Source organism: Leopardus geoffroyi, chromosome A1, assembly GCF_018350155.1.
Source record: "Leopardus geoffroyi isolate Oge1 chromosome A1, O.geoffroyi_Oge1_pat1.0, whole genome shotgun sequence".
NCBI classification, from domain to species: Eukaryota; Metazoa; Chordata; class Mammalia; order Carnivora; family Felidae; genus Leopardus; species Leopardus geoffroyi.
Window position 1 is genome coordinate 188,689,442 of NC_059326.1, and position 24,289 is coordinate 188,713,730.

Below are 24,289 nucleotides of genomic sequence, written 5' to 3' on the forward strand. Positions count from 1 at the left end.
CATATCATTCTTTCCCAGTCCCTCTCCCTGCACAGCTCCACCTCCTCCACAAATCTGACAATTATTTTACTTTCTGTGAATAAAGCACATCTCAGTTGCCCACCGTAATGACCCATTTATCTATTCTTTGCCATTAAAAGTAACTCCTATAGGTATCATTAGTCCAATAACTCATCTTCATGCAGGACCTGAGGGGCTACTAGATCTCAAAGTGCTCTCTTTGAATCAAAGGTTTAATGATGTTCTGCAGTTTTTAGATTAAATATATTTTATCAAGAATCAATTGCTTCAAAGTTTGGAACAGCTCTATCATAAAACTAACTTGCTATTTCATCAGCGTATGTATCTGAATTAAGTCATCTCCTGGTTCTGTTGTGTGAGCCACATACATGGAGATCGAGAGATAAATCTGTTCAAGAAGACATGAGATGCAGAAGACAAAGTAAAAGTCTAATATTCTATGAATGTATTAATCACACAAACATGTGATCTCACTAAGCTGACAGGAACAATGTTCTCCCAGAATTGCTAAATTTAGCATACTGGCTAATAAACTTTGGTTTGGGCACCACCTAACGGCAGAAAATGTTTCTTAAAAATCCTACTTTGCTTTCTGAGGCTTGCTCATTTTTGTATTTTATATTGATTCAGAAAATGTCTCTTCTTTATTGAACTAAACAGTTTTAAGTGTTCAGTTTTCTTAAAAAGATTAAGCCCTTTCCATGCCTACTTTGGAACAATAAACCACCTTTTACAAGGGGAAAATGCCCCAGTGAAATGAATATTCCAAAAACTGCTACTCCATCCTTATTTAAATTTAGCCTCACAATTTAGAAAGATGTTTTTAATTGAATCATTTTAATTATTTAAGAGTTCTCTAACACTTCCACACTATGTATCTTTATAATAACCTGTCACAAAGAAAACAGCTTATCTTCCTGAAAACATGGTACTTTGTAGAATTAAGTGATTTAACATATCTAATTAGCTGCTAAAACCAATTCTGAATGCATGAATAGTGCTATACACACTTTTAAACCATACATGTTTAATGTTTTTCAAGAGGCCGTTGCCTGAACCTAATGTTTGTTTCGTTTTGTGATTCCACAGAGGCAAAATATTTGGGGTAGTACAGACCAAAACCAATGTTTTAAGAAAAAGTATTTATTATTTACACCACTGAAATAGTCCCGTAAGAACAATATACACCATGTTTATTTGAAAGGACCGGATTCCTTTCAAATACAAGATCTGTATAAAGCAATACTGTCAACACAAACAGTGGTCACATTACATATCTGCGGGCTTAGGCATTGCAAATAATTTTGTTTTTAATCTTATGGCTAAATATTTTCACTGAAACACAGTGTTTGCATTTGACAATATACAGCTGGAACAGAACAAAAACTTTTTGTTCATGCTTTTTAGGGCTGAACCAGTGATATGTCCCACTTAAAAATGTATTGCCTTTAATTGCTTTTATGACAATGGTTTTAGGCAGAAGTGCTTCTACTTAGCCACCAAAAAGACACTTTTGTTCCTTAGTTTTATTCTTCAGTCTTATGTTTTCTATTTCTCATACTATGAGACATACTTGTATCACAGCTGATGTTTTCCAGTTTTACTCAAAGAACACAGACATACATATAGACCAAACTGAGACAGATCAAAGTGTAGAGATGTAAATAGTGCACAGTAAGAAATTGTGTCTACAACAAAGGAATAAAAAAAAACTCTCAGTGATTTTAAGCATACCAAACTAGGTTCCTTACGCAAAAACTTTTTTTTTTTTTTTTTTTTTCGGTTTTAAAGGGAAAAGCAGTAGCTTCAACATGGGTTTGGCCTCAGATTTAGTTAGACAACAGCACAATGAGACAAAATGCAAAACATAACTTGTTTCCAAAGCCACAAAATGACACTGTTGAGTATATATTTTTGTCCACTTTTTTGTGTGTGTGGGGAAAAAAACTCAGTACTCAATGCTGGAGAAAATATTTTTCAAGAGTAACAGTATATTCATATAGGGGGAAAAGGATTTTTTAAGCGTATTGCTATGATCTTCAAAAAATATAAAATTAAATTTACAAAAAAACTGGAAGACCAAGTATAAGCAGTCTGATATTCACTGCAGTGTCCAGCACTATCATAATGATTTCTAGCAGAAAAGCAAGAAGTTTGTGATCTCAAGTATCCTTGGTAACTGCTCATGTAACTGGTAACTACTGTCCTTGCTTCTTTGACAGATACCTGCAAGAAATAAAATAAAGATGTCTACCCTGTATCACAATAAATTCACAATAACAATCTAACTCCTCCCAAAGGAAGCAGTTAATTTTAATAACAAAACTTTTCCAGATGAGTAATAATTGTTAATAATCACTAATACCTGTTGACTGTTTATGTGCCATCCACTGGTTTTGTTTGGTTGGGGTTTTGTTGTTGTTGTTGGAGAGAGAGAGAAAGAGAGAGAGAGAGAATGAGCAGGGAAGAGACAGAGGGGGAGGGAGAGAGAATCCCAAGCAGGCTCCAGCTGTCAGCTCAGAGCCTGATTCGGAGCTTGATACCATGAACCACCTGAGGCGAAATCAAGAGGTGGACACTTAACCCACTGAGCCACGCAGGTGCCCCCCCCGCCCCCCGGCAATGTTTTAAGTACAGGTATTAATTCGTTTAGTCCTCACAACAGCTCAATGAAGAGCTTTTATTTATTTTGAGAGAGAGAAAGAGAGAGAGGGAACACAAGCAGGGGAGGGGCAGAGAGAGAGAGAGAGAGAGAATCCTAAGCAAGCTCTGCATTGTCAGCAGGGAGCCCAAAGCAAGGCTTGAACCCACGAACAAGGAGATCATGACCTGAGCCAAAACCAAGAGCTAAACACTTAACTGACTGAGCCACCCAGGCAGGCCAAAAGAGCTTTCTTTTAGAATGTATTCCTATTTTACAGACATGAAAAGGGTAAGCAATTTGCCCAAGTTCAACGAACTAGAAAGTGGCAGAGCTTAGATTCAAAACAAGGCTCTGGAGACTGCACTCTCTCCCTTCGTACTGTATGACTTCCTAATGTGAAAGTGATATATTAACTAACATTGCAATTTTCATAAAGAATTTCACACTCATTTAAAGACCTTATTTTTCTTGAGTAAAGACTGTGGGTCACAGATACTAAAAGACTCTGATCAAGAGTGTAAAGATGTGAAGATGTTAATTTACTAAGTAAACAATTTTTCCTTCACATTATTTTATAGGAATCTACCATTAAATTCAAAGTTTTATCTCTATTTCTCACACGTATAAATTACTATACTTAGTAGTATTGGGTGGGAAAGAGTTCTTAAAATCAGAAGACCTGGACAAGTTTTTTTGTTTTGTTTTGTTTTGAATATTTATTTTTGAGAGGGAGAGAAAGAGGGAGGGAGGGAGGGAGGGGCAGAGAGAGGCAGGGACAGAGGATCCAAAGCAAGCTCTGTGCTGACAGCAGCAAGCCCAATGCAAGGCTCAGACTCAAGAACCATGAGATCATGACCTAAGCTGAAGTCGGACGCTTAACCAACTGAGCCAAGATGCCCCAAGAAGACCTGGACAAGTTTTTATGGTGTAAAACGTGCTCAATTTGTAGCATTTATTATCTCCATTCCTTAGTTACACCATCTGTAATTTGGAGATGAGAATAAAAATGCCTGCTTTATCTTCCTAATAGAATTATGAGAATCATCTAATTAGAAGCTATATGTCAGCACAGAGCCCAATGCAGGGCTTGAAGCACTTGAACCCACAAAACAAAGAGCTTTCTTTTAGAGTTTATTCCTGTTTAGCCTATCTTAGCCTATTACATGAATGGTTTCTTTTGTTGCTGTATTAATTCAACCAGATCTTTTAAAGATCTAATTCCAAAAAATTACTTGCAGTACACATAATCCTGTCCACTTCTCCAGAAGTTATCCCTGCTTCATTATCTTGATGTTTATATGCAGTCTATATGTAGATTTGTGCTTATGTAGATATGTTTGTGCTTAGAAAAAAGGCTAGAAGATCATAAATCAAGATGGTAACTGTGGTTCTCTTTAGAAAAGAAAATCATTAAGTAATTGTTTCTCCACTGGATTAAAGTTTTCAAATTTTTCTGCTATACAGAGCAATTACTTGCAGAGTGATTTTTAACAGGAAAAAATTTTAGTGTGTTTTATTTTATCCTGACTTTATTTTACATATAAGAACAGGGACTACATTCTCGTATGATTTATAAAAGGGCGACCTATCTAGCGTCACAGAATTAACTTCCAAGTAGCATCACAAATGTGTACCAATCTCAAATCATCTCTCCTAGAAGTATTAAAGACCCTAAGAGATGTGGGTTTATGAACAAGTTAGAGGTTAAGATGAAAAGGAAAAATACTTTTGGGGGAGATGTCACTGGATTAGAAAACAGTTTTAGAATTCACGCATCTTAAATAAAATTCAGAATTATGTGTATACCAGGGTCACCAGATAATTTTTTCATTCATTAATGTAAATGGGAAATGAATAAGCAATTAGCACTTACCTTTCCCAATATTTGTGATTTAGGTCCAAAAAGTCATCTAATTTTGCTATTTCCTTGAGGTACTGAGTTAATTTTAAAAGTTCCTTGTCTTTATCTCGATTTAGGTGCGCTTTCATAAAAGGCCTTATCTGTTAGGAAGCAAACATCCAACACTTCACATTACGATAAGGAAACTGGCACAAATCTACCCTACCCTCTCATTAGGATTCAGTAATGAGATTAAAATATCACTAAAGAGGACTTTTGCACTCTCAGTGTGATAAACTGACAGTCACGCTATAATGTTCCTAATGCAAGTTAAGAGTTCTTCCACCTCATTTACCTTACGTTACCTTTTCAGTCTGAACCTGGCAACACCAGCTTTCTTACGGCACTTGAACTCTACGTGGCTTCTCTACTTTGTAAAACTGCCAGACTTTTTCCTCTTCTATCAATCCAGCTGCTTCTTACCAATTAATTCATGCCACCTAACTCATAAAATGTTAATCCAAATACAAGCTTGATCTAACAGGGGAGTGAAATAAATTTTAACAATGATGATTTCCATTTCCGTGTTTTTCTATAAAATTTTACATAGCTATTATATATTTATATAACATATTTTCTCTCGTTTTACCGCAAGTATTTTTATCATTAAAGTCCCAGTAAAAGTATTTTTAGCTCCGCAAGAGTTTTCCCATAAAAAGAAGTCATATTTTCCAGATTTTTAAGGTTGATATATTTTATGATGAAAAGCATTCATTTCAAAAGCAGGAAAGTCAGGATGGTAGATGGGGTAGAGAATTGTTAACTAGTAAGGGATATTTCTATCTTGACTTGGTGGTAATTACATGTGTTATCTTTCTATCTATTTGTTAAATTATAAATCTTATGCACTTTTCTTTGTCACAGTTCCAATAAAGAGTTTTGTCTTTTTAGGTTATCAGTTCAAATATCTTTATAAAACTCAAGACAACCTTTCAACAATTTTTAATTAATTTTAGATGAAACGATATGTCTGGGATTTGCTTTAATTACAGAGAGGGAAGTAGGTTGGGTACAGAGCAAACAATCATCTAAGAATTAATAAGTTGTTTAAACTGAATGATGCAAACACAGAAGTTCATTATATAATCCTATATAGTTCTATTTATGTTTGGATTTTTCCATTTTATAAAAAAATTTTTTAAAATCATATTCTTAAAACACACATATAAGGAGAACTGAATAAATCACACTTAATAAAGTATTAATATATCCTTATCATGATTTAGAGAAAATGCAAACTGCTTATTAGTTATTAATTTTACATAGTAAACTGAAAAACAGAGGACATTTAGTTCTGTCCCCTGTTAAGTACAATGAACCCAAAGAAGTCCATACCCTATCAAGAATAGGAAAGGTCTTAAATATTTTACATATATATATATATATATATATATATATACTTTTCATATATATACATACTTTTCATATATATATAGATACTTTTCATATATATACATATACTTTTCATATATATATACTTTTCATATATATATACTTTTCATATATATATATACTTTTCATATATATATATACTTTTCATATATATATATACTTTTCATATATATATATGTATATATATGTATATATATATATGTATATATATATACTTTTCATATATATATATATGTATATATATATATGTATATATATATATGTATATATATATATATATATATATATATATACTTTTCTACTCTGTTATTGGAAAAACACACCACCAGCTTGAAATGGACAGAAGAAAATTTTCCTTATGTTCTACTCGCATCAGAACAGCTTGGTGTCAGGACCCCCATTAGTTAGTTAGGCTTCCACAACTTTAAGGGCACCAATCAGAGCTGTCAGGGGGAGTCTGCACAGATGCAGGCAGTTGTAGATTCTGCCCCCAAACAGGTAGAGTGGGCAGTGCTGTCTCACAGCAACAGCTATGCATGTAGGAGATCAGGAAGATTCTCTTCAAGAATCAGACCTTGCTTAAGCCCTGGGGCTGGGAGTAAAGAGGGATGATATCAGGATGTGATGAAAGGAGTTTCTACATAATCTTGGGCAATATTATAATGTTTCAAAGTATTCCTTCATTCAAGTAAAAAAAGATAACATGCTAACTTTTAAACTATTAACATACAATGTGCCAATGTGATTCCTAGTTTAACAGTAGGAAGGGATTTTGACTAAAAGAGAAAGTACAGTTTCTGTGGCTGGTAAATAAGATTTACCAAGGTCCTGCTAAGTTAGGTTGACTTTCTAAACATTTAGTCTTAAGCACTATTAAACAGCAAAACTAAAATACTCCTATGACTCTGGATCTAAAAGTTAAACTAGTTAAGTGCAAAAAAAGTCTATTATCCACCCAACTTCACTTGATCTAGCATAATCATTTCTTTTTGTACCATTCTTCAAAAATGATCTCACTAACAGGACAGGCAACATATGTGACCACTACAGTCTCATATCAAAGAAACATTTTTAGGAACTTAAGATGGTCTAGATTATCTGCATTTTCTTATATCATCATTTCCTTGTACAAATAACAATATGAAGTTTTCAGAGTACTGATTTATCCATGACCAAAACTCAAGTTTTGTTAGTTCGGTACTGTATTTATTCATAATTCACAATGCCTTCCATATTCCATGTCAAACCTTAAGATTGGCAAGCTTATAAGTTTGTTCTTTTAAAAAGAAGCAGTCTTTAAGATCTCTGTGAAATCTTTTTTGAGACTTTTATCAAGAGCATTATGAAACCATGACAACAAAACACAGTAAGAATATTTCTCAATTTCAAAACGGCTTCTATGTCAATGTGGGCAGATCATTAATAATTACCTTCTTAAAAGAGGTTTTCAAAAGGAGACATGTGAGAGATTACCTATAGAATGTTTAAAAATATCTCTCCTGAACTAAAATTTGGGCAATTTGGAGACTTAGGTATTTTTAGGAATTCATTCAGTGATTCTACAGAGTACCTTGTTTAAAAAAATAATAATAATCCTTCTCTAAACTAACATGAAGAACTAGAAGTTTATATCATCTTTGCATCCAAAGATAAGTAGGGCCCAGATGTGGGCTGGAAAAATAAAGTTTCTTCTAAACACACATGAAACTAAGGATTATGTAATTTTTTTAAGTTAAAGCTTTCCTCAAAAATCACTCCTTGAACATCATGATGACTTCACTTCCTGTCCTGAGCAGGTATTAACCACTAGTTTCATTTGGTTTAGATCAAATGAATCTTTCCTCAAGAATTTATTTCTGTGCAACACCTGGTAAACTACGCACAAGAAAAACACTGCTTCCAAAGCCTCAAACAGACACCATTTTTAAAGAGGAACATAACCACCAATCTACCTCAAGTACTTTTCATCCCAGTCAATAGCTTTTATAATTGCTGCAACTCACTACTGAGATCAGCATTCTGTCTCTCAGCTATCCTCATACACTAAAGAGTACATAAAGAGTCTATAAGGAAAGCTTAAAAAAATGTACTTTCTTCTAAGTTTTCTCTTTTAAAGTTATCAAGAACCCAACTTGTGGAAAGGTTCAGGACTGAGAATAAAAATATCTTAGGGTTCATATTTCCATTTCAGATTGAGATTCCACTTGTATTAGTATAATATGAAGCTATCTTTTCCATTTTCACATCGTACTGACATTCAGGCAACCATAGGTACCAGAAATGTAAAGTTTCAAATTTTTCTCTTACCAATGTTACGCTGCCACCAGGATTAAATGTTACCATCGTATCTACAAAACTGCATCTGACTTCATGCTAAAATCACTGGCTTAGGAATCAAGTCACTTAGATTCCAACTCAAATTCTGTCATTAACCAGTCACATACATAACTTTGGGCAAGTTACAAATTTTCTGATCCTCCGATTGTTTACATAAAGTTAAGAAGATAGACAAGGGGCGCCTGGGTGACGCAGGCGGTTAAGCGTCCGACTTCAGCCAGGTCACGATCTCGCGGTCCGTGAGTTCAAGCCCCGCGTCAGGCTCTGGGCTGATGGCTCAGAGCCTGGAGCCTGTTTCCGGTTCTGTGTCTCCCTCCCTCTCTGCCCTACCCCATTCATGCTCTGTCTCTCTCTGTCCCAAAAATAAAATAAAAAAACGTTGAAAAAAAAAAAGAAGATAGACAAAATGATTGAGATTCCTAGCTCTGGCATTTTATAACTCTAAGATCTCTACTTTTCCTGTATGAATTTTCAAAACACTTAGTTTCAGTTTAAACAGGAAAAAATAAGCTTTTACTGCCAGCTTTCAAGCTAACATCAACTAACATCAGAAATTCTAAGATTTGTATCGCTAATAAAATGTCTGATGCTTTCACTTACGATGCTAAAAGTCAACAAAAGCCCGTATGTTGCTCCACAAAGCTGATTAAAAACACCTGGATAAATTGGCAAACTAAGAAGATATCAATGTGGGAAACAGAATGTTCAACTGTAGATGAATTTTTCTAAATATGTAAGCTTTCTTGCCTGTGACCATAATATAGGACTTCTGAAAATTTATGAAACTCAACAGTGCTAAAGTTCTACCACAAATTCCAGATTACATAAGCATAGTAAGTAAAATTATGTCTTACCTTTAATCCATTCTGTGGGTTCATTAGAAAATTTCTTCCAATGTCATCAAACATAATGGTGTTTTTTTTGCTGTAAAACTCCGAAAACTTTCCCCATATAACACCAAGAGGCTTTACCTTAGAATAAAAGTTTAGATTTAACTCAATTTTATCAGTAGTTCATCCTTTCTTAAAAGCAGAGATTGGGGCGCCTGGGTGGCGCAGTCGGTTAAGCGTCCGACTTCAGCCAGGTCACGATCTCGCGGTCCGTGAGTTCGAGCCCCGCGTCGAGCTCTGGGCTGATGGCTCAGAGCCTGGAGCCTGTTTCCGATTCTGTGTCTCCCTCTCTCTCTGCCCCTCCCCCGTTCATGCTCTGTCTCTGTCCCAAAAAATAAAAAAAATAAACGTTGAAAAAAAAAAAATAAATAAATAAATAAAATAAAAAAAAAAATAAAAAAAAAAGCAGAGATACCTCAAAATGCCCTGCAGAACTGCGTCAGAGCACTTGCTTTCTCCTGTAGGACGCTGATGGCTGGCTATGTGAAAGGATCACAGCTGAGATGCAACACATTTTAAAACACAATGGATCTCACAATGTTAACATCTGAAAGGTCTGTTCATGTCTACCTGACTAAACTCACTGTAAGACTTTCCATAATTTTAATGTGAAGATTGGAGGTCAAAGGAGGGGTAATTATTTAAAAAGAATCTGAAGTAATTGTCTGAGTAGTCACATGACTTCCTGAGCTAATACATGCCCCTCAGAGCCTGAATGTCACATGGGGTCTGTTTTCAAAATTAGAAAACCTTAATAATAAACAATGTACCTGGCTCTATTAATACAGAACTTAAATATTTTGTAGAGGAAAGAAAATTGATTCTGCCTTTAATTTAGTGGCACAGGTGCACAACTTCTAGGGCAACTGCTTAACTTCAAATGCACTATAATTTGTAATCTCTTGCTTTTATTTCTGAGCTGTTGTTTTTACAGAAGGAGAGTAAGAAAGCACGTGATGGGGGGGGGGAGAGGGGTAGAGGGAGAGAGATCGCCTTAAGCAGGTTCCACGCTCAGCATGGAACCTGACTTGAGGCTTGATTCCACAACCCTGGGATCATGACCTTAGCCAAAATCAAGAGCCAGATGGTCAACTGACTGAACCATCCAGACGGCCCTAGTTCTGAGTTCCTTTTTTTTTTTTTTTTAAAGTTTATTTATTTGAGAGAGACAGAGACAGCGTGAGCAGGGGAGGGGCAGAGAGATAGGGAGTGAAAAATAATCCCAAGCAGACTCCATGCTGTCAGCAGGGAGCCTGAGGCAGGGCTTAAACTCACAAAATGTGAGATCATGACCTGAGCTGAAACCAAGAGTCGGACGCTTAACCAACTGAGCCACCCAGGCACCCCTAGTTCTGAGTTCTTAAAATAAGTCTTCAAAAAGATAATTCCTTATACATTCCTATCTGTTGGTACTTGCATATATTCTCTATAAAACCACACAAGAATGTAGGAAGAGAAGACTAACTGGCTAGAGGGCCAGGTGGGAAGAGGACTTTTCATTACATACTTTCTTATTTTTGAATATCAATTTATTATACACATTCAGAAAATTTTTTAAATAAATTAATTTTTAGAAGTACTTTTTGCTGAAGACAGGAGTCTCATTTATGGTAATATGAGATTCTATGATAATAATATTATATGAGATTAAATGGTAGTATACAAATGATGACAAAAGTTGTCATTTAAAAATATTCTTTTTCACTTTCTAGAACATATTTTAATATGGAGAAAGACTTTTTTCTTCTTAGTGTCTTAGCTACTGCAAAGAATGATATTGAAATTACTTTACTATTTAAAATAATTTTATTTGCCTTAATTACTTTTTACTATTTGTTTACTACTGAAACAGACCCCCCAAATACTTCAAGACAAAGATGGAACTGACCCAGTAAGCCAATTCTTCATTTTCTTAGCTAACAAAAAGACTTAAGAAAGAGGACAAGAGGGGCGCCTGGGTGGCGCAGTCGGTTAAGCGTCCGACTTCAGCCAGGTCACGATCTCGCGGTCCGTGAGTTCGAGTCCCGCGTCGGGCTCTGGGCTGATGGCTCAGAGCCTGGAGCCTGTTTCCGATTCTGTGTCTCCCTCTCTCTCTGCCCCTCCCCCGTTCATGCTCTGTCTCTCTCTGTCCCAAAAATAAATAAACGTTGAAAAAAAAAAAATTTAAAAAAAAAAAATAAAAAAAAAAAAAAAAGAAAGAGGACAAGAGCTCTGGTTTATGACACCCAGGGTTAGAAATCCTGCATCCTCTTAATAGTGCTGTCACTTTCTAATTACGTCAAGTGTACTCTGTTCCCTAAAACGTGGACTACTTTGTTCTCAATTAAATACTGCTGACTATAGGAAAAAAACATGAAAACACAAAAAAGCACACAAGAACATTTAAAATTACCTATAATCCAATCATTACCAAGGATAATAATTAGCTATTCTGATAATACTGTATTTGCCTCCAGTCTTTTTTATAAACATCAACAGCTTTTGAGTTCACAGATGTTTTGTTAAGTGGGAACCTGAACCAAAGAGCTAAAAACTATTTCTAACAGTCTGCAAATACTGCCTTCTAAGTATTTTTTTCACTTTAATGACGTATCATGAAAAATTTTTCATTCACTAAATATTCTATTACATCATTCCATTACATGAACAAAAATTTTTATACCCAATTCTCTACTATTGGATATTGAGGATTTATTCACTTTTTTTTGAAATATAATTAACATACAGTGTTTTATTAGTTTCAAGTGTACAACACAGTGATTCAACAATTCTACACATTACTTGGTGCTCCCCACAGTAAGTGCAGTCACCATCTATATCACCATACAACGTCGTTACAACATTATTGACTATATTGCCTATGCTGTACTTTTCATCTCCATGACTTATTTCATAACTGGAAGTCTGTACCTTTTAATCTCCTTCATCTATTTCACCCATCTCCTCACCTATCTCCTCTCTGGCAACCACCAGATTTATTTTTATTTCTCTCTAATTTTTAACTATTATAAACACTACTATGTTTAACACTTCCCAAACTTGTTTTAGTGTTTAGACTTTATGAATGTACTATTTTAGTACATTATAATGTTTTTCCCTTCATGTATGAAGTATTTCCTTTATTGAATAAATCTCCATCACTTAAATAAATCTATATATGATTTCAATGATTTCAATACAGTCCCCACTGGGCTTTCCTAATTTGCTAATAGTTCTCCCCAATTCCTACTAGTTCATGAGCTTCCCAAAGCTATAGACTATGTCTCCTCATCTCCAACAGTGCCTTCCACCATATGTTCTAGTAGGAGTTCAATAATAGGACTGGTTACTTGATGAGTAAACAAATTAAAGAACTCTAATCTTTTTAGCCCAATCTTTTCCTCGGACAGTCTTGTTGCTCTTCTCTAGGGCTACACATACATCATAGCAAAGTACATGCATTATGGTATCTGTTTTTATTTATCAAATTTTATATGGCGTGGGGCGAGTATGTTTTGGTTTGCTTCTAGTGTTTTCCTTGATGACACCTACCTTGTTTTTAGCAACACTGTGCTGCCATCATCATGGAATAATTATCCATGACCGTTGACACTCCTGCCTCAAGATCCTTAATTCTATCATTAAAATTCCAATCTATTAGCCCTACATACATCTTCCTATGTCAAACTCAACTGATGCTTTCTATCTTCTCAGATATACTTCCTAACTCTTTCTGTAGTTTATTCCGTCAATATAAATACAAAAAGTACACTAGAGGGGCGCCCAGTTGGCTCAGTCAATACAGCATGCAACTCTTGATCTCAGGGTTATGAGTTCAATTCCCACAATGGATGTAGAGATTAGTTACAAAAATAAAATCTTTAAAAGAAAAAAAGGTACGCTAGAAAATAAACAAGTCTTTAAACAGAAGATGATTTTTTTTAAGTTTATTTATTTTGAGAGAGAGAGAATGTGCAAGCATGGGAGAGGCAGAGAAAGAGGGAGAGAGAGGATCCCAAGCAGGCTCCTCACTTTCAGCGGGGAGCCCAATGTGGGGCCTGAACTCCTGAACCCTGGGATCATGACCTGAGCCGAAACTAAGAGTCAGTCTATTAACCAACTGAGCCACCCAGGTACCTTGGAAGTAAAATGATTTCTTACATCTATTAATCCTCTCCTTGGAGTATGTACTGTTATCATAGCAGCACTGTCCAACATGAAGGTAATCTTATAATTTGCATTTGTGCTCACTCCCAGCTCCTATAAATAAAAATATTCATGTGGTTAAAACATAATAATATGAAAAATTCCAAGCTTTCTGAATACTCCAGCTACACTTTCCTACAATGCCAACTTTCTACCCTACTGGCCACCACACCTTGCTCAACAACTAGCAAGTTTTTTAGTTTCATTTTACTAAGTCAATAAATGAGTCCAAAGAAATTAAACTAGAAACTGACTACGTCCCATTTTGTATTTCAGAAGAACATCACTTCTTTAAGTATTACAACCAAGGCAAAAAAAGGGGGGAAAAAGGATTGTAAATGGAGGATTAAAAAAATGGGGGAGCGGTGCTGTAGTTTTTTTGAAAAAGACTTAATTGTTCAATACAATCCACTATTGAACAGACTTTAAACACACCTCTATTCCTTTTTTTTTTTAATATATGAAATTTATTGTCAAATTGGTTTCCATACAACTCCCAGTGCTCATCCCAAAAGGTGCCCTCCTCAATACCCATCACCCACCCTCCCCTCCCTCCCTCCCCCCATCAACCCTCAGTTTGTTCTCAGTTTTTAAGAGTCTCTTATGCTTTGGCTCTCACCCACTCTAACCTCTTTTTTTTTTTTTCTTCCCCTCCCCCATGGGTTTCTGTTACGTTTCTCAGGATCCACATAAGAGTGAAAACATATGGTATCTGTCTTTCTCTGTATGGCTTATTTCACTTAGCATAACACTCTCCAGTTCCATTCACGTTGCTACAAAGGGCCATATTTCATTCTTTCTCATTGCCACGTAGTACTCCATTGAACACACCTCTATTCCTAATAATGGCATTTGTTTATCTACTAAATGCCCTCTGATGAGATGAAATCAATTCAACTTGGAACTTCTAAAAAGACAAATGCAATTTCAAAACATTCTTAAATGGATTGTCTAACACTTACTTTCATTTTAGCTTCAATCCACTTCATATTTGTTGCAGCTAAAATATGAAGAATGATAATATGATACAAATGAAAAGCTTGGACTTCATTTAAAATTTTTTTCTTCTCTATAAGTAAGTTTTCTAAGCAAGATTAAAAGTTCAAATGCATCACAAATAAGAATTCCTAACATATTTATGGTAATTTTAAGTATTCTTAAAAATAAACTTATTTTTAGTGTGTCAACACAAAATAGAATTTTAACAACTCTTATCTAAAAGATACAGGTCACCAATGTTCAAAAGAATATTGAATCTAGGTAATTCATAAATTAAAACCTAAACTCCTTTTTAAAAACAGCCCTAAAACTATTTTCTTATCAATGCAAACTTAAATATAGGGTGCCTGGATCTCCAATCTATTTCCACATTCCCACTGCCATGCAATGCATTGGTATCTATGTCAATATAAGCAAATCAGTGTTATGTGCCAAAAGTTGATGCCAAAGTTGACTGCTAGGTCCGATGAAAATTAGCATTTTGCCAGGCTCAGGAAACTTAGTGCTTATTCAGTCTAGGAGCTTTTAACAATGAGTCTGAGACAACTAAATTAATAAATTCTATCTATGTATCTGCTCATTGTGAGACACCAACCAGTTTCTCAAGATCACTGATATTAAAATTCAACCCTGTTTTATATGCCCTTCTGGTCCCAAGTTACTAGACTAAACTACATTTTAAACATTTTACCTAATTTTCTTTTTAATCTTAAAAATTTTATTAAGTAAAATGCTTAAAAAGGAAACAAGTTTAATTATTTAAAGTGTGTATATGTGTATGTATGTATTTTTTAAAGGCAAAAGAGGTACCTGAGCTCTCAAAATAAAAATCTTTGCACACATGTACAAAAACACAAAGAATCACCTTACACACAAAACTGGTCAGTTGAACTAGAATTTGAGAGACTGATGTATCTACAATGACAACGATCACAAGACAGGGAAAAACAATTTTTTTTTAATTCAGTATCTATTTTGGGTCTATAATACCCAAATGAAAACAAAAATATTCATAGCTAATAAAAAGGGTTTCCAATTAAGTAATTACTATACGACAGACATACTGACACTTTTATTCTTGCAACTACCCTGTAATATAGGTATACTTATCTTCATTTCTCAGACAAGGAACTTAAGGCTCAGAGAGATTAACTGACCTCCCCAGTGTCACAAAGTAAGGACCAAGTCAGAATTAAAACTCTATTTAGCTCTAAAGTAAAGTGCCTTTTTCAACATACGGCCACAAAAATATCATAATTTATAAAAATAACTTATTTTAAACCTATGACAGTAAAAAGTTCTCTAAATTTCTAAGTCTAGTTTAATAACATTTAGAGGAAAACCTTTTTTTCTCAAATGTCATTTAGGTGTCAGCTGAACAAAAATATGTTCCCAGGAAGCTCTCTTCTCTGTATGTTATAAACCAAGAAATTATGTATTTAACTATGTATTTAACCTTAATGGCTATGAACTCATATTAATACTGAACAGAAATTAATAATTTCCTCTGATTAAAAGGAAAAGTACAAAGGAAATTTAAAGATTGAAGTAACAACTATGTGGTCACTCATCAAAAACCCAGTACAATTAAATGCAGCATCTTTAACTGATGAGATTTTATTTAATTCATAATCAGGATAGCTCATTTCTGCCTATGACTTGCCAAGAGGCAACGTTAAATGTTTGAGAGGTAAGATATAAATCAACACACTGCTTCCCTTAGCAATAAAGTCTTACCAGAAAAAAATGTCCATTGAACTAAACAGTGTGCTCAGTATGTAATAAATTTACTTTTTGGAGCAAACTGATCTTATTACGGACCTGTAAGTTCCTGGAATGGGCCACCAACCACAATTTAAGCAATACTGCTTTAGTCCATCTATTAATTTCCCTTAAGTAAATTCACATTCCTTTACTTCTGAAGAACATCACTGTGATTTTTCTACACATATCTTTCTCCAAGTGTTTTGAAACTACAGTGATAAAGGAGAAAGCAACAATATCTGGAGGCTTCAGAGATTCTACAGTAAAGATCAGAAAGAAAAGTTCTCATCAAGGTGAGGTCTTATGGAAATAAGATCATTTTTGTTCTGACAGCATCATCTACTCTCTTTCTACATTTAACTATTTCAATGGTAATGGTAAATGTAAGTTTAAATTGTGTTGCAAGAAAATTAAATATGCTTCATTAGAAATTTGCTAAAGCAAATGAAAAACGTATCATATTTAACCTGAGGTCATGTTAAGTCACTTTATAAAGCAGAACAACTTACAGAACAACATTATTTCCATAGAAATCTAAATAAAAAATATAGCTTACACCAAATAACAATGTCATAATCCTCATATGCAGATGTGAGGAATTCGTGAAGATATGGCCGCATTAATTCTACTCCAGTCTCTGCACAAGACCTATGGTCTAAAAGAAAATCAGTCACAGATGATTATTAGTTTGTTATCATAGATAAGTACGTGATATCAACAAAACTTACAAAATGTAATATAAACATTCAGATGCAAATTACATAAGACTGAATTACATTGGCTGATAAACAGAGGTCTTTCAAAGCACACAATTTAAAATCCTTGCAATCTAATTTTAAGTAATCGACTTTAATTTGTGAAGAGCAATACCCAGAATTCAGGCTTATACAGTAAACTGTAAATTTATTTTTCACATAGCCTCTAAAATATAGATGTTATTTTGTGACATGGAAAGCAAACTAGAGCCACCTATACTCACTTTTAGCCAATCACCTTCCAGATAGAATCACATTTCTCCAAAATGACAGGCCCAATTAACTTAATTATCAAATTTTAAAATAAGTATACATTAACCTATGACCTGTACTTAAAGTTTAGGATGAGAGCTAAATAAATTCATGCTTGTATCAGGAGTTAACTAATCACTTCTTAGCAATATTTTTGGATGAAATAAACATCTTCTTTTTTTTTGACATGAGAAATTTTAAATTCAAGAATCTGCCCTGAACATAATTAAATGAAAAACCAGGGATAAAATATCAAAAATAAGTTTTAAATAATCCTCATAAAAATTTAAATGTTAGGGGCGCCTGGGTGGCGCAGTCGGTTAAGCGTCCGACTTCAGCCAGGTCACGATCTCGCGGTCCGTGAGTTCGAGCCCCGCGTCGGGTTCTGGGCTGATGGCTCAGAGCCTGGAGCCTGTTTCCGATTCTGTGTCTCCCTCTCTCTCTGCCCCTCCCCCATTCGTGCTCTGTCTCTCTCTGTCCCAAAAAAAATAAATAAATAAATAAACGTTGAAAAAAAAAAAATTTAAATGTTAATCAACAGGGAATACCTTGGTTAAATTATGATGTATCCATTAACTACAGTACTGTGTGACTAAAAACTATATACATTTAATTCACAATGAGTATATTGAATGACTGCGATATTCAATATATCATCAAGTAAAAGTAAAAAGGATATACATACAAACACACCCTGGAAGATACACACCAAATACAAGAATAGTTATCTTTGGGTTTTGGGGTTACAGGTAACCTCTAAATTTTCTATAATGAATGATTTACTTTTTATAATAAGAAAAGCTTTCAAATATTTCATACTGGAAGAAAAAAAGTAAACAAAAGGAAAAAAAGAGTTGTTATGGGTAACAGAAGATGAAGCACAATTTCAGCTGACTTACCAAATAACGTATAATCAACATCTAGTACCAAAAGCTTTTTCCCTTCCCTGGGAGGATTCAAAATCTCCACTTTGTACTCCTTCACTCTGCGGGAAATTTTCAATAGGTTTTCTTCCCTAGTAGAAAAATAAAATCAGATGAAACATTCACCTTTTTTTTTTCCACATTATAACCCATTTCCTTTGATAGTGAAAAGCACTTACCTATTTTCTACTTCAACTACTTCGTCCTCAATATCAAAGTCGTTGACAACATCATCATTGTCTGGAGGTGGACCTAAGACATCTTCCTATTAAGATGAAAAAATGGTTTTGTTTTACCAGATTATCTTTAACATAACAAATGCATGCATAGCATAAAAAGCAAATAAAAGATACAATCTGAGTTCAAGAATCTTTCAAAGATAGACTGTGAGAAAATTTCCACATTTTATACTTCATTATATATGTTCACTGGACAGATTTAACCATGTTAAATTTGACCATTTGCACCACACTTACAGCTAACTATATACTAACAAGTTCCCTAATATTTGTTTTCCGCTGAGTTAATACCACATACATTGGGAAGCTTTAATTTTTCACTGACTGTTAAACTGACAATTTTACCACAATTAAAATATGATATAACAGTGTAATATAAATCATAATATCTTCAAAGGGACAAATGGTAACAAAAGTAAACATTTACCAAGCTCTCCTCACGAGTTCCCATCATCATGATTTTAGTATTTGGTTTCAGTTTGAGAGCTCCAAGCTTAACATCATTTTCTGCAGGTTTGCCTACAATACAAGCAAATGACTGTTTTCTCACTAAAGTTCAGGTGCTGGTTTCACTATCCCATTATATAAAACCCTAACATTAAAAGGTTTGGTACAGATTCCACAGCAGCTTCTTTTTTCTTAAATTAACAAACTGTCACTGCTGAATTAGCAATGTCTAACACACTAAGAAGTAACAACTAACACAAGATTTTTTTCCCCAACTCCATCTAAGAGGAACACTTTTATTCAGCTAGCTAAATGAAACAAATTCATGTTATATTTTGCAATTCAAAATGAAGATGTTTTCCAAAAAGTCTTGAACATTGAGCACCTAAGATAAAACTAAAGATTTACTGCTACCCAAAATTCACCTTTCCATGATATGATAAACACAAACACTTTCAAGCTGTATATGAACACTGCCTATAATTTTTAAGTCATCATTATTTTTGAAGCAGCAAAGATAATTTAGGGAGAGTAGAAGAACCAAACTGTAATGAAAAAGCTGTGCTAGAACAAAGATGTCAGAAATTACGCTGTTTTACCTGAGGCTTCTGTGCCAAAGGTTTAACAAGCAAACACCGTCAGAAGAATCAAAAGTAATCTTAATAGTGATGGTATTTTCAAGTAACTTTTAAAATTCACACTTTTACTATAAAACAATTTTAGGAATATCCTTATCAAAGAAATCTCCAAGGGGAAAGACTTACTAAAGAGAAAAGATAATAGCTAATATAAAAAAGTCACAAACATATCAATGCAAGAAGTTTAAAGCGAAGAGAGAATTACCTTTAACTTTGAGTCCAAGTAACTTTTGGCGTTCTGGTAGCACTCCTGTAAGGGTCTTAAGAAATTGCTTGAGATCTAGCACAGTATCATCTTCTGAAAGTGTGGTAACTGAATATTCCTGTCCACCCCATTTTACAATGATAGGGAGAGCCATCCTTGAAACATATGATCAAGCAGCTTTTACTCAGAAAAAGATTCCTAAAAAGAGAGAGATATACAAGTAAATAAGTTAAAACAGATACATCAAAGATGTAGCCAAACCTGTAACTAAATTTTAGGAGCAATGTAGTTTGAGTCTTTCTTTACAACTTGATGGTGGAGAAACAAGATTTTCTCCTTACAGAAATGCTACCAGAACACCAAAAGTTATTAGGATTCAAAGTTAAAATTCCCCTACCCTCCCAATTTTTGGCTTAAGTTACTACTTCATAACACTCAGATTCTGCCTGTCCAACCGTTAAGCTGCAATGATAAGCTACCTATACCTTCCTCTTTGACCAGGTTTATGCTACAGGCAAGTTTCTCCATGATGGACCATTCATATTTATTTAACATTTGAGAACTGGTACAGAGAGTTGTTAAAAGGGAAAACTCTAGAGTACCTGGGTTCAGATCCCAGCTTTCCCACTTACTAGCTATTTGAGTTTGGGAAGTTACCAGACTCTTAGTGTCTAGGTTTACAGACTCTTAGTGTCTAGATAATACTACCTACTGTGGGGTTCTTATGAGTGTTAAATTAGCTAATATTTATAAGTCACATAGACCTGGCACATAGTAAGCACTACACAAATTAAGCACTGGCTAAATAAATTTTCTTAAAAACTGGAATTGAAGTATTCCAGGCACTGTGCTAAATAGCAAACAGCCATTATTTGTTTCATATTTAGTAAGTTGTACAGTTTTCATGCAATGTCATTTAATAAGGTTGATAAGAATTGTCCCTCTTTTACAATTAAGGAAATGAGAGTTCGGAGAGTAATCTTCAGAGAAGATACTTCGGAGAAGTATGTAATCTTTTCATGGGCACATAGCTGGGAACACAACAGGTCTTCTGATTAAATTTCATGTTTCTTCTCCTACATCACAACTGTGTCTCTTGAAAGATCAGTAAATACAAAACCCACAGATACAGATATAAGCACACAAAATTATACAGCAGCTACTATTCTCATCAACCATTAACATGTAGGTCTCTTCCCTCTAAAAGCTTTCTACCAGTTTTCCTAGGTGCATTTCCCTCACAGGTCAGAGAATGGAATTTCCTAATTTCAAAAGTATTGGTCTTTACAAATGCTATCACTTATTTAATGAAATATTTGCTTGCATTCTTCCTGAATTATGACCAACAGCAAGGCAGCAAACTGAATCATGTGAAAATAATTTAGAAACTTAAACTGTCTGCACCATGTCCACTAGAAGATAGCACCATAAATTCACTTAATACTTACTCTCTTATGTTTACAACCTACACTACTGAAATCTAAATAAAGTGTGTTAATTTAGGGCAATGTAATCCATTTTAGAGATAACTTGCTAGCAAATATTATGATCGTCAATAAAACGCCAAACAGACCTCTTGAACCAAACTGAAATATGGTTTAAATACTATTTTTCTGTGAAGGTGGGAATAAAAATGAAAATTCACAAGAGCTAGGAATGCAACCAGTACTAACAGTTTATGTTGTGTGAGGGGAGCATAGAGTTTGGAGTGAGGTCACCTGAGCTCCAGATGAGTTTAGACAAGTCACCTCTAGACCCGCATTCTCAAAGTGTGGTCTCAGACCAATGACAGCATGACCCTACTTGGTAACTTGTTAAAAACATAATTGGGGCTGGAGAGAAAGGACCTAGCAATTTGTGTTTTAACAGTCCCTGTCCCAGCCTCCCGCAACCCCACCATTTCTGAGGCACACTAAAAGTTTGAGAGGCAATACTCTAGACTCCTCAATTTTCTCGGCTAAGAAAGAAAATACGCTGAATGGAATGGGCTCTTATGCTTAATAAAGTAGTATACAAATGTTATACATCACCTATACCACTAGTGGGAATTCCAAGTTAGCAAGTGCTCTAAAGGACCAAGCGTAACAAAACAAGTACTATTAATATTTTTAAATTCATAGATAGCCCTAAAACTACTTTTCAACTTCATTTCTTCAATAGTGAGATCATTCACAATGGAACAACACAATGCAAACGCATGAGTCATTTTATGTTTTCACATTTAACCTTTCTCACACAATTCTAATACAGGAAAACCTTGGATTCTGAGTAACTTGTTGTGCAAGTGTTCTCCCCGATGTGCAAATTTTCCTAACAAACTTCAACTTGATAAACAAATGATGTCCTGCAATAGTAGTATGTGACACTACATGATCACATTTAAATGATCCCATGATCACAACTAAGCCAATGGTTCTTGAAATTTGCTTTGATATACGAGTACTTTAGATTACAAGCATGTTTCCAGAACGAATTATGCTCCCAAACCAAGGTTTTACTGTACTTTGTATCTTTCTACGCCCTATCAGATTTATAAACTGAAAAAGGATTGGGGGGGGGGGTCAATTAAACCCAAACAAGTAAGTAAGGTTCACACCTTTAGGGTGAACCTAGAGTCAGGAAGAGCTGTTTGGGTTAGCTCTTCTGCCTAACATACTGTACTGACTTGCCTAGTCAGTTCCAAAATTCCTGACCCCAAATGAGGTAATTAAGATCTACTTAGCAAGAACAGTGCTAAGGATGAGATAACACCCTGACAGCACTTTGTAAACTGTAGAGAGGAAGACGAATGGTGGAGATAACAGAGTAAGGCCAGCACGCTAAACAACTTAATTATATCACTTAATCTTCACAATCCTGAACAACTATTGTCTTCATCATAGAGATTCAAAAACTGAAAAAGAAAGAAAACAACTTGTCCAAGACCACACAACTAAAATGTGGCAAAGGTGGAATTTTGAAAGTAACAGCAGCAGAAGTTAACACCTTGGGAATTGGGAGTAGGTTAACTTTTCAACAAGCCTACAGCACAGCAGCAGCAACTGCGTGGTAGTGCAGAGGCAGCAGCCCTGGGACAACATACAAGCATAGTCCATACTCAAAAACCCCGGAGGCCGGGATGCCTTCAATAGGAAGGAGGAGGAGAGATGGACAAACCCCGGAGGAGGGAGGAACGAAGTTTGGGGACGCAAAACCCACTGGGGGACGGGAAGCCCACGACATAGACAAGGCCGGATGGGAGGGCGGCGGCCCCTGCGACGAGCGGGCCGGGGCCGGAGGCCTGGGCCGCAGACTAGGGCAGACGCGGCCCAGGGCGCCCACAAGCAGCCTCCAGCCCTCCAGGGCCGACCGCAGGGGAGGCCCGCCGCGCCAACAGCAGGGCTGAGCTTCGCCCCCTCGGCCCCAACGGCCTCTTAGTGGGCAACGCACCGAGGTGCCCCGCGTCCCCTCACCTGGAGCGCGGCGGAACCGGCAGCAGTGGACGCAAGAACCGGCCGCGGCGGAACAGAGGGTGACCGGAAGTGAAAGACGGACCGGAACCGGCTAACGAACCGGAAGTTCAAGTTTGAAACGGAAACGCGCCGGAGACCAGACGGCTGCTTCTCGTGTTTGTCTTTGGTGAGGCTAATCCTATATAGCTGCTATCAGGGATCTCCTCACCTGGCGACGGAGCCAGGCCTTTCCGAGACAGTTACCCCCTGTTCAGATACCTACGATCCCTGGATGGCTGCCCGCCCTCCCCCGTTCTGCGCATGCGCCCTCTAGTGGGCGCAGAGCTGGCGGGTGCTTCAGGGATTTGACGTCTTTGGTATTGTTTCGCCAAAGTCGGAGGTGGGTCAGTGGTGTTGCGCTGGCTTCCCGGGGGGTGCTGAGACCTTCGTAGGACTCTGCCGTAGGACTCGTGTGGCTGTGTCATGTTCCGGATGAGGGCTAAAAGGTGACCTTTGATGACTGAAGACTTTAGACTCCCTCCTTGGCATCAGGGGCTACCTGCACTAGTGATTTTAGGAGCCTAAACTTCTACCCATTTTATCCAGTGTAAGGGTAAATTGAGGACCGTCAGGAATGGGAAGGGGCAAGCCTAAATCGCTCAGAAAACCAAGGCAGCGAATCTCAGTATGAGAGCTGCCATCGAGGTTACTCCAGTATAGAATTTTGCCTCCACCTGCCCAACCCCGCCCCCACTCCCATTTTTCCCTCTGAATGCGAGGTAAGCCATTTACAAACCCTGACAAAAGAACTGTAGATTTTAATGGAAATTCAGAGCATTTCCAATCTGATTCATACAATGAACTCCCAACGTGCATCATTTGATGTTAGGCAGGAGGAAACAAAAAAATAAATTGCCACTAGATTGTTGTATATGGTGCCAAGCAAAACTTAAAATTTTTGAAAAGGAAGGGAAAATGAGAATATTGGCCTCACATAAGCACCAGTCTTTGAATTATGTATTTTTTTTCCTTCTAATTGGCAGTGATGTAACTGAAGCAAAGAACCAAGTTTTGTGTCCTAACAATTTTTCAGTTAAGGCAAACACTATTTTATGTTTTCCTTACCTCTCTCTTTTGGTAATTTTTATTGCACTAGTAATGCATGAAAAGTCTCTCATTTTTAAAAATGAAACATTTTCAATAAAAGGAAAAAACTACCCTCTTTCTTTAAAAAAAGGGGGGGGGCGGGGGGAGAGAGAGGAAAGGA

The 24,289-nt window shown here is 36.0% G+C and overlaps 1 protein-coding gene across 2 annotated transcripts; it reads right to left on the reverse strand.

Annotated features, from left to right (window-relative positions):
• Positions 1-1,146: 1,146 nt before the first annotated feature.
• On the reverse strand, positions 1,147-23,510 carry UBLCP1 (ubiquitin like domain containing CTD phosphatase 1). 2 transcript variants are annotated; one of them, XM_045503315.1, is made up of 11 exons: positions 23,044-23,508; positions 19,592-19,789; positions 18,729-18,820; positions 18,242-18,327; positions 18,039-18,154; positions 16,689-16,787; positions 14,332-14,369; positions 13,325-13,423; positions 9,149-9,265; positions 4,539-4,666; positions 1,147-2,247 (listed from the first exon to the last, which is right to left on the reverse strand). In XM_045503315.1, exons 2-11 carry the CDS (start codon positions 19,743-19,745, stop codon positions 2,220-2,222), a joined length of 957 nt encoding a protein of 318 aa, XP_045359271.1. In that variant the 5' UTR covers positions 19,746-19,789; positions 23,044-23,508; the 3' UTR covers positions 1,147-2,219. The 2 variants fall into 2 exon arrangements, with proteins under 2 accessions (XP_045359271.1, XP_045359281.1); XM_045503325.1 differs by lacking the exons at positions 1,147-2,247; positions 4,539-4,666 and adding an exon at positions 6,300-6,549 and having other exon boundaries at positions 23,044-23,510.
• Positions 23,511-24,289: the final 779 nt, after the last annotated feature.

Bases quoted from the DNA above. Each gene is read 5' to 3' on its own strand.
- UBLCP1 (XM_045503315.1), bottom strand. From the start codon at position 19,745: ATGGCTCTCCCTATCATTGTAAAATGGGGTGGACAGGAATATTCAGTT. The intron at 18,821-19,591 runs GTAATTCTCTCT...CTTGTATTGTAG, and splicing joins ACTTGGACTCAAAGTTAAAG to GCAAACCTGCAGAAAATGAT. The intron at 16,788-18,038 runs GTAAGTCAGCTG...ATTTTCTTTTAG, and splicing joins TGTTGATTATACGTTATTTG to ACCATAGGTCTTGTGCAGAG.